Raw genomic sequence first — 18,685 nt, forward strand, 5'->3', positions numbered from 1 at the left:
GTGAGTGGGTGACTGAGCGAGTGAGTGAGTGTGTGTGTGAGTGACTGGGTGAGTGAGTGGGTGACTGAGTGGGTGACTAAGCGAGTGAGCACCTGACGTGACCGTGTGACTGAGCGAGTGAGTGAGTGAGTGGGTGACTGAGCGAGTGAGTGTATGAGTGAGTGAGTGGGTGACTGAGCGAGTGAGTGAGTGTGTGTGTGAGTGACTGGGTGAGTGAGTGGGTGACTGAGTGGGTGACTAAGCGAGTGAGCACCTGACGTGACCGTGTGAGTGAGTGAGTGACTGAGTGAGTGGGTGACTGAGCGAGTGAGTGAGTGAGTGTGTGAGTGAGTGGGTGAGTGAGTGGGTGACTGAGTGGGTGACTAAGCGAGTGACCACCTGACGTGACCGTGTGAGTGAGTGAGTGAGTGTGTGAGTGGGTGAGTGGGTGACTGAGTGGGTGACTGAGTGAGTGAGTGTATGAGTGAGTGAGTGTATGAGTGAGTGGTGAGTGAGTGAGTGGGTGAGTGTATGAGTGAGTGAGTGTGTGAGTGAGTGAGTGAGTGTATGAGTGAGTGAGTGGGTGACTGAGCGAGTGAGTGAGTGGGTGACTGAGTGGGTGAGTGAGTGGGTGACTGAGTGGGTGACTAAGTGAGTGACCACCTGACGTGACCGTGTGAGTGAGTGTGTGAGTGAGTGACTGAGTGAGTGAGTGTATGAGTGAGTGAGTGTGTGAGTGAGTGGGTGAGTGAGTGGGTGACTGAGTGGGTGACTAAGCGAGTGACCACCTGACGTGACCATGTGAGTGAGTGAGTGAGTGTGTGAGTGGGTGAGTGGGTGACTGAGTGGGTGACTGAGTGAGTGAGTGTATGAGTGAGTGAGTGTATGAGTGAGTGGTGAGTGAGTGAGTGGGTGAGTGTATGAGTGAGTGAGTGAGTGTGTGAGTGAGTGAGTGAGTGTATGAGTGAGTGAGTGGGTGACTGAGCGAGTGAGTGAGTGAGTGGGTGACTGAGTGGGTGAGTGAGTGGGTGACTGAGTGGGTGACTAAGTGAGTGACCACCTGACGTGACCGTGTGAGTGAGTGAGTGACTGAGTGAGTGAGTGGGTGACTGAGCGAGTGAGTGAGTGAGTGTGTGAGTGAGTGAGTGGGTGACTGAGTGGGTGACTAAGCGAGTGACCACCTGACGTGACCGTGTGAGTGAGTGAGTGAGTGAGTGAGTGTGTGAGTGGGTGAGTGGGTGACTGAGTGGGTGACTGAGTGAGTGAGTGTATGAGTGAGTGAGTGTATGAGTGAGTGAGTGTATGAGTGAGTGGTGAGTGAGTGAGTGTGTGAGTGGGTGACTGAGCGAGTGAGTGAGTGTATGAGTGAGTGAGTGTGTGAGTGAGTGTGTGAGTGAGTGAGTGAGTGACTGAGTGAGTGAGTGTATGAGTGTGTGAGTGAGTGACTGAGTGAGTGAGTGTATGAGTGAGTGAGTGTGTGAGTGAGTGAGTGTGTGAGTGAGTGAGTGTGTGAGTGTGTGAGTGAGTGACTGAGTGAGTGAGTGTATGAGTGAGTGTGTGAGTGAGTGAGTGTATGAGTGAGTGAGTGGGTGACTGAGCGAGTGAGTGAGTGAGTGGGTGACTGAGTGGGTGAGTGAGTGGGTGACCACCTGACGTGACCGTGTGAGTGAGTGAGTGACTGAGTGAGTGAGTGTATGAGTGAGTGAGTGGGTGACTGAGCGAGTGAGTGAGTGAGTGAGTGGGTGACTGAGTGGGTGAGTGAGTGACTGAGTGGGTGACTAAGTGAGTGACCACCTGACGTGACCGTGTGAGTGAGTGAGTGACTGAGTGAGTGAGTGGGTGACTGAGCGAGTGAGTGAGTGAGTGTGTGAGTGAGTGGGTGAGTGAGTGGGTGACTGAGTGGGTGACTAAGCGAGTGACCACCTGACGTGACCGTGTGAGTGAGTGAGTGAGTGTGTGAGTGGGTGAGTGGGTGACTGAGTGGGTGACTGAGTGAGTGAGTGTATGAGTGAGTGAGTGTATGAGTGGTGAGTGAGTGAGTGGGTGAGTGAGTGAGTGAGTGGGTGGGTGACTGAGTGGGTGAGTGTGTGTGTGAGTGTCTGGGTGAGTGAGTGAGTGACTGAGTGGGTGACTAAGCGAGTGACCACCTGACGTGACCGTGTGAGTGAGTGACTGGGTGAGTGATTGGGTGACTGAGTGGGTGACTAAGCGAGTGAGCACCTGACGTGACCGTGTGAGTGAGTGTGTGAGTGTGTGAGTGGGTGAGTGAGTGGGTGACTGAGTGGGTGACTAAGCGAGTGAGCACCTGACGTGGCCGTGTGACTGAGCGAGTGAGTGAGTGAGTGGGTGACTGAGCGAGTGAGTGTATGAGTGAGTGAGTGGGTGACTGAGCGAGTGAGTGAGTGTGTGTGTGAGTGACTGGGTGAGTGAGTGGGTGACTGAGTGGGTGACTAAGCGAGTGAGCACCTGACGTGACCGTGTGACTGAGCGAGTGAGTGAGTGGGTGACTGAGCGAGTGAGTGTATGAGTGAGTGAGTGGGTGACTGAGCGAGTGAGTGAGTGTGTGTGTGAGTGACTGGGTGAGTGAGTGGGTGACTGAGTGGGTGACTAAGCGAGTGAGCACCTGACGTGACCGTGTGAGTGAGTGTGTGTGTGAGTGAGTGAGTGGGTGACTGAGCGAATGGGTGAGTGAGTGAGTGTGTGAGTGACTGGGTGAGCGAGTGAGTGAGTGAGTGGGTGACTGAGTGACTGGGTGAGTGGGTGACTGAGTGGGTGACTAAGCGAGTGAGCACCTGACGTGACCGTGTGAGTGAGTGTGTGAGTGAGTGACTGGGTGAGTGAGTAGGTGACTAAGTGGGTGACTAAGCGGGTGACTACCTGACGTGACCGTGTGAGTGAGTGTGTGAGTAAGTAACTGGGTGAGTGAGTGGGTGACTGAGTGGGTGACTAAGCGAGTGAGCACCTGACGTGACCGTGTGAGTGAGTGTGTGAGTGAGTGTATGAGTGAGTGAGTGTGTGAGTGGGTGACTGAGCGAGTGAGTGAGTGAGTGGGTGACTGAGTGGGTGAGTGAGTGGGTGACTGAGTGGGTGACTAAGCGAGTGAGCACCTGACGTGAGTGTGTGAGTGAGTGTGTGAGTGAGTGTATGAGTGGGTGACTGAGCGAGTGAGTGAGTGGGTGACTGAGTGGGTGAGTGAGTGGGTGACTAAGTGGGTGACTAAGTGGGTGACTAAGCGAGTGAGCACCTGACGTGACCGTGTGAGTGAGTGTGTGAGTGAGTGTATGAGTGAGTGTGTGTGTGAGTGGGTGACTGAGCGAGTGAGTGAGTGAGTGGGTGAGTGAGTGGGTGACTAAGTGGGTGACTAAGTGGGTGACTAAGCGGGTGAGCACCTGACCTGACTGTGTGAGTGAGTGTGTGAGTGAGTGTATGAGTGTATGAGTGAGTGAGTGGGTGACTGAGTGGGTGAGTGAGTGGGTGACTAAGTGGGTGACTAAGCGGGCGAGCACCTGACGTGACTGTGTGAGTGAGTGTGTGAGTGAGTGTATGAGTGAGTGAGTGTGTGAGTGGGTGACTGAGCGAGTGAGCGAGTGAGTGGGTGAGTGAGTGGGTGACTAAGTGGGTGACTAAGCGGGTGACCACCTGACGTGACCGTGTGAGTGAGTGTGTGAGTGAGTGTATGAGTGAGTGAGTGTGTGAGTGGGTGACTGAGCGAGTGAGTGAGTGAGTGGGTGAGTGAGTGGGTGACTGAGTGGGTGACTGAGTGGGTGACTAAGCGGGCGAGCACCTGACGTGACTGTGTGGGTGAGTGTGTGAGTGAGTGAGTGTGTGAGTGAGTGACTGAGCGAGTGAGTGAGTGTATGAGTGAGTGAGTGTGTGAGTGGGTGACTGAGCGAGTGAGTGAGTGAGTGGGTGACTGAGTGGGTGACTGAGTGGGTGACTGAGTGGGTGACTAAGTGGGTGACTAAGCGGGCGAGCACCTGACGTGACCGTGTGGGTGGTGGCTCCTCCCAGCTGCTCCTGGCTCACGTCCTCGTTGGTCACCGACTTGACGACGTCGGGACCCGTGATGAACAGATACGACGTGTCCTGTCACACGCACACACACACGCACACGCACACACACACGCACACACACACACACACACACGCACACGCACACACACACGCACACACACACACGCACACACGCACACACGCACACACACGCACACACACACACGCACACACGCACACACACAGTTACACACACACACACGCACACACGCACACACACACACACACGCACACACGCACACACACACACACGCACACACACACACGCACACACACGCACACAGTTACACACACACGCATACACACACGCACACACGCACGCACACACACACGCACGCACACACGCACACAGTTACATACACACACACGCACACACACATACACACACGCACACACACACATACACGCACACACACGCACACACACACACACACACACACACGCACACACACACACACGCACCGACACACACGCACACGCACACACACAGTTACACACGCACACACATACACACACATACACACACACACACACACGCACACGCACACACACAGTTACACACGCACACACATACACGCACACACACGCACACACACACACACACGCACACACACACACAGTTACACACATACACACACACACACGCACACACACACACAGTTACACACGCACACACATACACACACATACACACACACACACGCACACACACGCATACACACGCACACACACACACGCACAGTTACACACACATACACACACACGCACACACACACACGCACACACACACGCACACACACACGCACACACACACGCACACACACACGCACACACACACACGCACACACACACACACACACGCACACACACACACACACGCACACACACACACACATACACAGTTATACACACACACACAATTACACACACACAGACACAACGTCGGGACCCGTGATGAACAGATACGACGTGTCCTGTCACACACACACAGTTACATACACACAGTTATATACACACAGACACACACACAGAGACACTCACACACACACTCACACACATACACTCACACACACAAATCCTTGAAAGATCTGGGCAAAGTCCCATCGGTGAGCTCCTCCGGCAGGCAAGGCTGCGTTGGCTGGGTCATGTAGCCCGCATGCCCAGCCACCGCATGCCTAAACAGCTTTTGTTCGGCCGGATCGAGGGGGCTAAACGGGCGCGGCACGGGCTAGAGAAGAGATGGAGTGATGTGGTACAGGAGGACGTGGAGCTGAGTGGACTTGCCGATGACTGGTACCAGCGGTGTCAAGATCGGCCTCAGTGGAGGAGGCTCGTGAAGGACGCTACTGGGCAGTTGGAGGCAGTCGCCCTCCAACAACAACGGAGGGCGGAGGAGCGACGCTCACAACAACGAGCGGAGCGCCGGGTGGCTAAAGCACAGCAAGTTGGCACAGTAGGGGGCACAGGTGGTGCATCAGCCAGTCATCTCGGTCATCTCGGTCAGTCGACCCGTGGCACCTGGGTCTGCCCCGTGACCTCCTGCCAGCGGGCGTTCGACACTTCACGTGGCCTCAAGGTGCACATGGCCTGGCACAAGCGTCGTGGTGACGTCACCGCCACTTAGTGGCGAATGGCGGTTGTTGTTGTTGTGAGTGTGTATGTGTGTGTGTATCTGAGTGTGTGTGTGTATGAGTGTATGTGAGTGTGTGTGTATGTGTGTGTGTATGTGACTATGTGTGACTCACCTTGACCATGAATGTAAAGTCTGTGAGTGCTGTGTGAGTGTGAGTGTGTATGTGTGTGTGTGAGTGTGTGAGTGTGTGTATGTATCTGTGTGTGTGTGTCAGTGTATATGTTCACCTTGACCATGAATGTGAAGTCTGTGAGGGCTGGCGAGTGTGAGTGTGTGTGTGTATGTGTGTGTGTGTATATATATGTGTATGTGTGTGTATGTATGTGTGTGTATGTGTGTATGTATGTGTGTGTGTGTATATATATGTGTATGTGTGTATGTGTGTGTATGTATGTGTGTGTATGTGTGTGCATGTGTGAGTGTGAGTGTGTGACTCACCTTGACCATGAAAGTGAAGTCGGTGAGCGCTGGCGAGTGTGAGTGTGTATGTGTATGTATGTGTGTGTATATATATGTGTATGTGTGTATGTGTGTGTGTGTGTATGTGTGTGTGAGTGTGTGACTCACCTTGACCATGAAAGTGAAGTCGGTGAGCGCTGGCGAGTAAACGGCACCCCCGGCACAGGGGCCCATGATGAGGGAGATCTGGGGCACCACTCCTGACGACATCACGTTCCTCTACAACAACAACAACAACAACATCAACAACAACAACATCACCATGATGAGGGAGATCTGGGGCACCACTCCTGACGACATCACGTTCCTCTACAACAACAACAACAACAACATCAACAACAACATCAACAACAACAACATCAACAACATCAACAACAACAACATCACCATGATGAGGGAGATCTGGGGCACCACTCCTGACGACATCACGTTCCTCTACAACAACAACAACAACAACATCAACAACAACATCAACAACAACAACATCAACAACATCAACAACAACAACATCACCATGATGAGGGAGATCTGGGGCACCACTCCTGACGACATCACGTTCCTCTACAACAACAACAACAACAACATCAACAACAACATCAACAACAACAACATCAACAACATCAACAACAACAACATCACCATGATGAGGGAGATCTGGGGCACCACTCCTGACGACATCACGTTCCTCTACAACAACAACAACAACAACATCAACAACAACAACAACATCAACAACATCAACAACAACAACATCACCATGATGAGGGAGATCTGGGGCACCACTCCTGACGACATCACGTTCCTCTACAACAACAACAACAACATCACCATGATGAGGGAGATCTGGGGCACCACTCCTGACGACATCACGTTCCTCTACAACAACAACAACAACATCAACAACAACAACATCAACAACAACATCAACAACATCAACAACAACAACATCAACAACAACAACATCACCATGATGAGGGAGATCTGGGGCACCACTCCTGACGACATCACGTTCCTCTACAACAACAACAACAACAACATCAACAACAACATCAACAACAACAACATCACCATGATGAGGGAGATCTGGGGCACCACTCCTGACGACATCACGTTCCTCTACAACAACAACAACAACAACATCAACAACAACATCAACAACATCAACAACAACATCAACATCACCATGATGAGGGAGATCTGGGGCACCACTCCTGACGACATCACGTTCCTCTACAACAACAACAACAACAACAACATCAACAACATCAACAACAACAACATCACCATGATGAGGGAGATCTGGGGCACCACTCCTGACGACATCACGTTCCTCTACAACAACAACAACAACAACAACATCAACAACAACATCAACAACAACAACATCAACAACAACAACATCACCATGATGAGGGAGATCTGGGGCACCACTCCTGACGACATCACGTTCCTCTACAACAACAACAACATCAACAACAACATCAACAACATCAACAACAACAACATCACCATGATGAGGGAGATCTGGGGCACCACTCCTGACGACATCACGTTCCTCTACAACAACAACAACAACAACAACATCAACAACAACATCAACAACAACAACATCACCATGATGAGGGAGATCTGGGGCACCACTCCTGACGACATCACGTTCCTCTACAACAACAACAACATCAACAACAACATCAACAACATCAACAACAACAACATCACCATGATGAGGGAGATCTGGGGCACCACTCCTGACGACATCACGTTCCTCTACAACAACAACAACATCAACAACATCAACAACAACATCAACATCACCATGATGAGGGAGATCTGGGGCACCACTCCTGACGACATCACGTTCCTCTACAACAACAACAACAACAACAACATCAACAACAACATCAACAACAACAACATCACCATGATGAGGGAGATCTGGGGCACCACTCCTGACGACATCACGTTCCTCTACAACAACAACAACATCAACAACAACATCAACAACATCAACAACAACAACATCACCATGATGAGGGAGATCTGGGGCACCACTCCTGACGACATCACGTTCCTCTACAACAACAACAACATCAACAACATCAACAACAACATCAACATCACCATGATGAGGGAGATCTGGGGCACCACTCCTGACGACATCACGTTCCTCTACAACAACAACAACAACATCAATAACATCAACAACATCAACAACATCAACAACATCAACAACATCAACAACATCAACAACATCAATAACAACAACAACATCAACAACATCAATAACAACAACAACATCAACAACAACAACAACATCAACAACATCAACAACATCAACATCACCATGATGAGGGAGATCTGGGGCACCACTCCTGACGACATCACGTTCCTCTACAACAACAACAACAACATCAACAACAACAACATCAACAACAACATCAACAACATCAACAACAACATCAACATCACCATGATGAGGGAGATCTGGGGCACCACTCCTGACGACATCACGTTCCTCTACAACAACAACAACATCAACAACAACATCAACAACATCAACAACAACATCAACATCACCATGATGAGGGAGATCTGGGGCACCACTCCTGACGACATCACGTTCCTCTACAACAACAACAACATCAACAACATCAACAACATCAACATCACCATGATGAGGGAGATCTGGGGCACCACTCCTGACGACATCACGTTCCTCTACAACAACAACAACAACATCAACAACAACAACATCAACAACAACATCAACAACATCAACAACAACATCAACATCACCATGATGAGGGAGATCTGGGGCACCACTCCTGACGACATCACGTTCCTCTACAACAACAACAACAACATCAACAACAACAACAACATCAACAACAACATCAACAACATCAACAACAACATCAACATCACCATGATGAGGGAGATCTGGGGCACCACTCCTGACGACATCACGTTCCTCTACAACAACAACAACATCAACAACATCAACAACATCAACATCACCATGATGAGGGAGATCTGGGGCACCACTCCTGACGACATCACGTTCCTCTACAACAACAACAACAACAACATCAACAACATCAACATCACCATGATGAGGGAGATCTGGGGCACCACTCCTGACGACATCACGTTCCTCTACAACAACAACAACATCAACAACATCAACAACATCAACATCACCATGATGAGGGAGATCTGGGGCACCACTCCTGACGACATCACGTTCCTCTACAACATCAACAACATCAACAACATCAACAACATCAACAACAACAACATCACCATGATGAGGGAGATCTGGGGCACCACTCCTGACGACATCACGTTCCTCTACAACAACAACACACACACATACACAGTGGTGGTGGTGTTGGTGTTGGTGGTAGTGGTAGTGGCTGTGGTGGTAGTGGTGGTGGTGGTAGTGGTGGTGATGGTGGTGGTGGTGTTGGTGGTGGTAGTGGTGTTGTTGGTGGTGTTGTGGTGTTGTTGGTGTTGGAGGCTCACCAGGAAGATGTCGGCGTAGCCGGCGAGGCTGTCGACGCCCTCCTGGATGGTAGTGGTGTTGGTGGTGGTGGAGTGGTGGTGTTGGTGGTGGTGGAGTGGTGGTGTTGTTGGTGGTGTTGGTGTTGGTAGTGGTTGTGGTGGTGGTGGTGTTGGTGGTGTTGGCTCACCAGGAAGATGTCGGCGTAGCCGGCGAGGCTGTCGACGCCCTCCTGGATGCGAGCGCCGCCCGAGTCGTTGAGGCCGATGATCGGAGCGCCAACGAGCGCCGCCTGGTCCATCACCTGCACCGCCACGCACACACACACGGTGACACACACACACGCACACACACGGTGACACACAGACACCGCCACGCACAGACACGGTGACACACAGACACGGTGACACACAGACACACGGTGACACACAGACACGGGGTGACACACAGACACGGTGACACACAGACACGGTGACACACAGACACCGCCACGCACAGACACGGTGACACACAGACACGGTGACACACAGACACACGGTGACACACAGACACGGGGTGACACACAGACACGGTGACACACAGACACGCACAGACACGGTGTGACACGCAGACACGGTGACACACAGACACGGTGACACACAGACACCGCCACGCACAGACACCGCCACGCACAGACACACGGTGACACACACACACGGTGACACACAGACACAGACACGCACAGACACCGTGTGACACACAGACACGGTGACACACAGACACGGTGTGACACACAGACACGGTGTGACACACAGACACGGTGACACACAGACACGGTGTGACACACAGACACGGGGTGACACACAGACACGGTGACACACAGACACGGTGACACACAGACACTGTGACACACAGACACGGTGTGACACACAGACACGGTGTGACACACAGACACGGTGACACACAGACACGGTGTGACACACAGACACGGGGTGACACACAGACACGGGGTGACACGCAGACACGGTGTGACACACAGACACGGTGTGACACACAGACACGGTGACACACAGACACGGTGTGACACACAGACACGGTGTGACACACAGACACGGTGTGACACACAGACACAGTGACACACAGACACGGTGTGACACACAGACACGGTGTGACACACAGACACGGTGACACACAGACACGGTGACACACAGACACGGTGTGACACGCAGACACGGTGTGACACACAGACACGGTGTGACACAGACACGGTGTGACACAGACACGGTGTAACACACAGACACGGTGACACACAGACACGGTGTGACACAGACACGGTGTGACACACAGACACGGTGACACACAGACACGGTGTGACACAGACACGGTGTAACACACAGACACGGTGACACACAGACACGGTGTAACACACAGACACGGTGACACAGACACGGTGTGACACACAGACACAGTGTGACACACAGACACCGTGTGACACACAGACACGGTGACACACAGACACCGTGTGACACACAGACAGGGTGTGACACGCAGACACGGTGACACACAGACACGGTGACACACAGACACGGTGTGACACACAGACACAGTGTAACACACAGACACGGTGTGACACACAGACACGGTGTGACACACAGACACGGTGTAACACACAGACACGGTGTGACACACAGACACCGTGTGACACACAGACACGGTGACACACAGACACGGTGACACACAGACACGGTGACACACAGACACGGTGTGACACACAGACACGGTGACACACAGACACGGTATGACACACAGACACGGTGTGACACGCAGACACGGTGTGACACGCAGACACGGTGACACACAGACACGGTGTGACACACAGACACGGGGTGACACGCAGACACGGGGTGACACGCAGACACGGTGTGACACACAGACACGGTGACACACAGACACGGTGTGACACACAGACACGGTGTGACACACAGACACGGTGACACACAGACACGGTGTGACACACAGACACGGGGTCACACAGACACGGTGTGACACACAGACACGGGGTGACACGCAGACACGGGGTGACACGCAGACACGGTGTGACACGCAGACACGGTGACACACAGACACGGTGTGACACACAGACACGGTGACACACAGACACGGTGTGACACGCAGACACGGTGACACACAGACACGGTGTGACACACAGACACGGGGTGACACGCAGACACGGTGACACACAGACACGGTGTGACACACAGACACGGTGTGACACACAGACACGGTGACACACAGACACGGTGTGACACACAGACACGGTGTGACACACAGACACGGTGTGACACGCAGACACGGTAACACACAGACACGGTGTGACACACAGACACGGTGACACACAGACACGGTGTGACACACAGACACGGGGTCACACACAGACACAGTGTGACACACAGACACGGTGTGACACACAGACACGGTGTGACACACAGACACAGTGTGACACACAGACACGGTGTGACACGCAGACACGGTGACACACAGACACGGTGTGACACACAGACACGGTGTGACACACAGACACAGTGTGACACGCAGACACGGTGTGACACACAGACACGGTGTGACACACAGACACGGTGTGACACACAGACACAGTGTGACACGCAGACACGGTGTGACACGCAGACACGGTGACACACAGACACGGTGACACACAGACACGGTGTGACACACAGACACGGTGTGACACACAGACACAGTGTGACACGCAGACACGGTGTGACACACAGACACGGTGACACGCAGACACGGTGACACACAGACACGGTGTGACACACAGACACGGTGTGACACACAGACACAGTGTGACACACAGACACGGTGTGACACGCAGACACGGTGACACGCAGACACGGTGTGACACACAGACACGGTGTGACACACAGACACGGTGACACACAGACACGGTGTGACACACAGACACGGTGACACACAGACACGGTGTGACACACAGACACGGTGTGACACACAGACACAGTGTGACACGCAGACACGGTGTGACACACAGACACGGTGTGACACACAGACACGGTGTGACACACAGACACGGTGTGACACGCAGACACGGTGTGACACGCAGACACGGTGTGACACACAGACACGGTGTGACACACAGACACGGTGTGACACACAGACACGGTGTGACACACAGACACGGTGTGACACACAGACACGGTGTGACACACAGACACGGTGTGACACACAGACACGGTGTGACACACAGACACGGTGTGACACGCAGACACGGTGTGACACGCAGACACGGTGTGACACACAGACACGGTGTGACACGCAGACACGGTGATACGCAGACACGGTGTGACACACAGACACGGTGTGACACACAGACACGGTGACACACAGACACGGTGTGACACACAGACACGGTGTGACACACAGACACGGTCACACACAGACACAGTGTGACACACAGACACGGTGTGACACACAGACACGATGTGACACACAAACACGGTGACACACAGACACGGGGTGACACACAGACACGGTGTGACACACAGACACGGTGACACACAGACACGGTGACACACAGACACGGTGTGACACACAGACACGGTGTGACACACAGACACGTTGACACACAGACACGGTGTGACACACAGACACGGGGTCACACACAGACACAGTGTGACACACAGACACGGTGTGACACACAGACACGATGTGACACACAGACACGGTGTGGCACGCAGACACGTGTGCTACCCGTGTGCTAGGCGTGTGCCAGGCGTATGGTAGGCGTGTGCTAGGCATGTGCCTGGCGTGTGCCAGGCGTGTGCCAGGTGTGTGCCTGGCGTGTGCTAGGCGTGTGCCAGGCGTGTGCCAGGCGTGTGGTAGGCGTGTGCTAGGCGTGTGCCTGGCGTGTGCCAGGCGTGTGCCAGGCGTGTGCCAGGCGTGTGCCAGGCGTGTGCCAGGCGTGTGGTAGGCGTGTGCTAGGCGTGTGCCTGGCGTGTGCCAGGCGTGTGCCAGGCGTGTGCCTGGCGTGTGCAAGGCGTGTGCTAGGCGTGTGCCTGGCGTGTGCTAGGCGTGTGCCTGGCGTGTGCCAGGCGTGTGCTAGGCGTGTGCCTGGCATGTGCAAGGCGTGTGCTAGGCGTGTGCCTGGCGTGTGCCAGGCGTGTGCTAGGCGTGTGCTAGGCGTGTGCTAGGCGTGTGCCTGGCGTGTGCCAGGCGTGTGCTAGGCGTGTGCTAGGCGTGTGCCTGGCGTGTGACAGGCGTGTGCAAGGCGTGTGCAAGGCGTGTGCCTGGCGTGTGCCTGGCGTGTGCTAGGCGTGTGCCTGGCGTGTGCTAGGCGTGTGCTAGGCGTGTGCTAGGCGTGTGCTAGGCGTGTGCTAGGCGTGTGGCGTCACCTTGCAGATCTTCTGTGCGTGGGCTCCAGACAGGCTGCCTCCAAACACCGTGAAGTCCTGGAACACAACAAGCGTCACACACACAGCGTCACACACACACACAGCGTCACACACACACACAGCGTCACACACACACACAGCGTCACACACACACACAGCGTCACACACACAGCGTCACACACACACACAGCGTCACACACACACACAGCGTCACACACACACACAGCGTCACACACACAGCGTCACACACACACAGCGTCACACACACAGCGTCACACACACACACAGCGTCACACACACAGCGTCACACACACACACAGCGTCACACACACACACAGCGTCACACACACACACAGCGTCACACACACACACACAGCGTCACACACACACACACAGCGTCACACACACACACACAGCGTCACACACACACACACAGCGTCACACACACAGCGTCACACACACAGCGTCACACACACACAGCGTCACACACACACACAGCGTCACACACACACACACAGCGTCACACACACACACAGCGTCACACACACAGCGTCATACACACACAGCGTCACACACACACAGCGTCACTCACACACAGCGTCACACACACAGCGTCACACCGCGTCACACACACAGCGTGACACACACAGCGTCACACACACAGCGTCACACACACAGCGTCACACACACACAGCGTCACACACACAGCGTCACACACACAGCGTCACACACACAGCATCACACACACACAGCGTCACACACACAGCGTCACACACACAGCGTCACACCCACAGCGTCACACACACAGCGTCACACACACAGCGTCACACACACAGCGTCACACACACAGCGTCACACACACACACACAGCGTCACACACAAAGCGTCACACACACACACACAGCGTCACACACACACACAGCGTTACACACACAGCGTCACACACACACAGCGTCACACACACACCGTCACACACACACAGCGTCACACACACAGCGTCACACACCCAGCATCACACACACACAGCGTCACACACACAGCGTCTCACACACACACAGCGTCACACACACACACAGCGTCACACACAGCGTCACACACACAGCGTCACACACACAGCGTCACACACACAGCGTCACACACACACAGCGTCACACACACACGGCGTCACACACACAGCGTCACACACACACACAGCGTCACACACACAGCGTCACACACACAGCGTCACACACACACAGCGTCACACACACACACAGCGTCACACACACAGCGTCACACACACAGCGTCACACACACAGCGTCACACACACACAGCGTCACACACACACACACACAGCGTCACACACACACAGCGTCACACACACACAGCGTCACACACACACACAGCGTCACACACACACAGCGTCACACACACACAGCGTCACACACACACAGCGTCACACACACACAGCGTCACACACACAGCGTCACACACACACAGCGTCACACACACAGCGTCACACACACACACACAGCGTCACACACACACAGCGTCACACACACACAGCGTCACACACACACACAGCGTCACACACACAGCGTCACACACACACAGCGTCACACACACACAGCGTCACACACACACAGCGTCACACACACACACAGCGTCACACACACAGCGTCACACACACAGCGTCACACACACACAGCGTCACACACATACACAGCGTCACACACACAGCGTCACACACACACAACGTCACACACACACACACAGCGTCACACACACACAGCGTCACACACACACACAGCGTCACACACACACACAGCGTCACACACACACAGCGTCACACACACACAGCGTCACACACACACACAGCGTCACACACACACACACACAGCGTCACACACACAGCGTCACACACACACAGCGTCACACACACACACAGCGTCACACACACAGCGTCACACACACACACCATCACACACACACACAGCGTCACACACACACAGCGTCACACACACACAGCGTCACAGCGTCACCAGTCGGCACAGAGTGGGGGAGTAGTGTGGTGAGCGGGTGGTGAGTTGTGAGTTAGTGTAGTGGTGAGTGTGTAGTGGTGAGTGTGTAGTGGTGAGTGTGTAGTGGTGAGTGTGTAGTGGTGAGTGTGTAGTGGTGAGTGTGTAGTGGTGAGTGTGTAGTGGTGAGTGTGTAGTGGTGAGTGTGTAGTGGTGAGTGTGTAGTGGTGAGTGTGGTGAGCGGGTGGTGAGTTGTGAGTTAGTGTAGTGGTGAGTGTGTAGTGGTGAGTGTGGTGAGTGGGTGGTGAGTTGTGAGTTAGTGTAGTGGTGAGTGTGTAGTGGTGAGTGTAATAGTGGTAGTGGTGGTGAGTGTAGTGGTGAGCGTGGTGGTGGTGTGAGCGTGGTGGTGAGCGTGGTGGTGAGTGTGGTGGTGAGTGTGCTAGTGGTGAGTGTAGTGGTGAGCCTGGTAGTGGTGAGTGTGGTGAGTGTAGTGGTGAGTGTGGTAGTGGTGAGTGTGGTGAGCGTGGTGGTGGTGGTGAGTGTAGTGGTGGTGAGCGTGGTGAGTGTGGTGGTGAGTGTACTAGTGGTTGGCGTGGTGGCGAGCGTGGTGGTGGTGGTGAGTAGTGGTGTTGGTGAGTGTAGTGGTGAGTGTACTAGTGGTGGTGAGTGTAGTGGTGAGTGTAGTGGTGAGCCTGGTAGTGGTGAGTGTGGTGAGTGTAGTGGTGAGTGTGGTAGTGGTGAGTGTGGTGAGCGTGGTGGTGGTGGTGAGTGTAGTGGTGGTGAGCGTGGTGAGTGTGGTGGTGAGTGTGGTGGTGAGTGTGGTGGTGAGTGTGGTGGTGGTGGTGAGTAGTGGTGTTGGTGAGTGTAGTGGTGAGTGTACTAGTGGTGGTGAGTGTAGTGGTGAGTGTAGTGGTGAGTGTACTAGTGGTGAGCGTGGTGAGTACTAGTGATGAGTAGTGGTGAGTAGTGGTGAGTGTGGTGAGTGTACTAGTGATGAGTAGTGGTGAGTAGTGGGGAGTGGTGAGCGTGGTGGTGAGAGCGGTGAGTAGTAGTGGTGAGTGGTGATGGTGAGGGTGGTGAGTGTACTAGTGGTGAGTGAGTGTACTAGTGGTGAGTAGTAGTGGTGAGTGAGTGTACTAGTGAGTGGTGAGGGTGGTGAGTAAGTGGTGAGTGGTGAGGGTGGTGAGTGAGTGGTGAGTGAGTGGTGAGAGAGTGGTGAGTGAGTGTACTAGTGGTGAGGGTGGTGAGTGAGTGGTGAGTGAGTGGTGAGTGAGTGGTGAGTGAGTGGTGAGTGAGTGTACTAGTGGTGAGGGTGGTGAGTGAGTGGTGAGTGAGTGGTGAGTGAGTGGTGAGTGAGTGAGTGGTGAGTGAGTGAGTGGTGAGTGAGTGGTGAGTGAGTGGTGAGTGAGTGGTGAGTGAGTGGTGAGTGGTGAGTGAGTGGTGAGTGAGTGGTGAGTGAGTGAGTGGTGAGTGAGTGGTGAGTGAGTGAGTGGTGAGTGAGTGGTGAGTGAGTGAGTGGTGAGTGAGTGGTGAGTGAGTGGTGAGTGAGTGGTGAGTGAGTGGTGAGTGAGTGGTGAGTGGTGAGTGAGTGGTGAGTGAGTGGTGAGTGAGTGAGTGGTGAGTGAGTGAGTGGTGAGTGAGTGAGTGGTGAGTGAGTGAGTGGTGAGTGAGTGGTGAGTGAGTGAGTGGTGAGTGAGTGGTGAGTGAGTGGTGAGTGAGTGGTGAGTGAGTGAGTGAGTGGTGAGTGAGTGAGTGGTGAGTGAGTGGTGAGTGAGTGAGTGGTGAGTGAGTGGTGAGTGAGTGGTGAGTGAGTGAGTGGTGAGTGAGTGGTGAGTGAGTGAGTGGTGAGTGAGTGGTGAGTGAGTGGTGAGTGAGTGAGTGGTGAGTGAGTGGTGAGTGAGTGGTGAGTGAGTGAGTGGTGAGTGAGTGAGTGGTGAGTGAGTAGTGAGTGAGTGAGTGGTGAGTGAGTGGTGAGTGAGTGGTGAGTGAGTGGTGAGTGAGTGAGTGGTGAGTGAGTGGTGAGTGAGTGGTGAGTGAGTGAGTGGTGAGTGAGTGGTGAGTGAGTGGTGAGTGAGTGGTGAGTGAGTGAGTGGTGAGTGAGTGGTGAGTGAGTGGTGAGTGGTGAGTGAGTGGTGAGTGAGTGGTGAGTGAGTGGTGAGTGAGTGAGTGGTGAGTGAGTGGTGAGTGAGTGAGTGAGTGGTGAGTGAGTGAGTGGTGAGTGAGTGAGTGGTGAGTGAGTGGTGAGTGAGTGAGTGGTGAGTGAGTGAGTGGTGAGTGAGTGAGTGGTGAGTGAGTGATTGGTGAGTGAGTGGTGAGTGAGTGGTGAGTGGTGAGTGAGTGAGTGAGTGGTGAGTGAGTGAGTGGTGAGTGAGTGGTGAGTGAGTGGTGAGTGAGTGGTGAGTGAGTGAGTGAGTGGTGAGTGAGTGGTGAGTGAGTGGTGAGTGAGTGAGTGGTGAGTGAGTGAGTGGTGAGTGAGTGAGTGGTGAGTGAGTGAGTGGTGAGTGAGTGAGTGAGTGAGTGGTGAGTGAGTGAGTGGTGAGTGAGTGGTGAGTGAGTGAGTGGTGAGTGAGTGGTGAGTGAGTGAGTGGTGAGTGAGTGAGTGGTGAGTGAGTGGTGAGTGAGTGAGTGGTGAGTGAGTGAGTGGTGAGTGAGTGA

General features: G+C 53.6%; 1 protein-coding gene across 1 annotated transcript in view; it reads right to left on the bottom strand.

Moving 5' to 3' along the window:
- The window catches only part of LOC144740383 (propionyl-CoA carboxylase beta chain, mitochondrial-like), a 72,800-nt gene that overhangs the window by 42,568 nt on the left and 11,547 nt on the right, over window positions 1-18,685 (bottom strand). Inside the window, exons 4-7 of the mRNA XM_078623239.1 lie at window positions 14,033-14,089; window positions 9,817-9,930; window positions 6,233-6,343; window positions 3,957-4,065 (exon numbers count right to left, since the gene is read on the bottom strand). Of these exons, the coding sequence (XP_078479365.1) occupies window positions 3,957-4,065; window positions 6,233-6,343; window positions 9,817-9,930; window positions 14,033-14,089 (391 nt within the window). The remainder of the gene's footprint in view (window positions 1-3,956; window positions 4,066-6,232; window positions 6,344-9,816; window positions 9,931-14,032; window positions 14,090-18,685) is intronic.

This window comes from Lampetra planeri, unplaced genomic scaffold (assembly GCF_965212315.1).
Source record: "Lampetra planeri unplaced genomic scaffold, kcLamPlan1.2.h2 scaffold_210, whole genome shotgun sequence".
In the NCBI taxonomy this organism is placed as follows: Eukaryota; Metazoa; Chordata; class Hyperoartia; order Petromyzontiformes; family Petromyzontidae; genus Lampetra; species Lampetra planeri.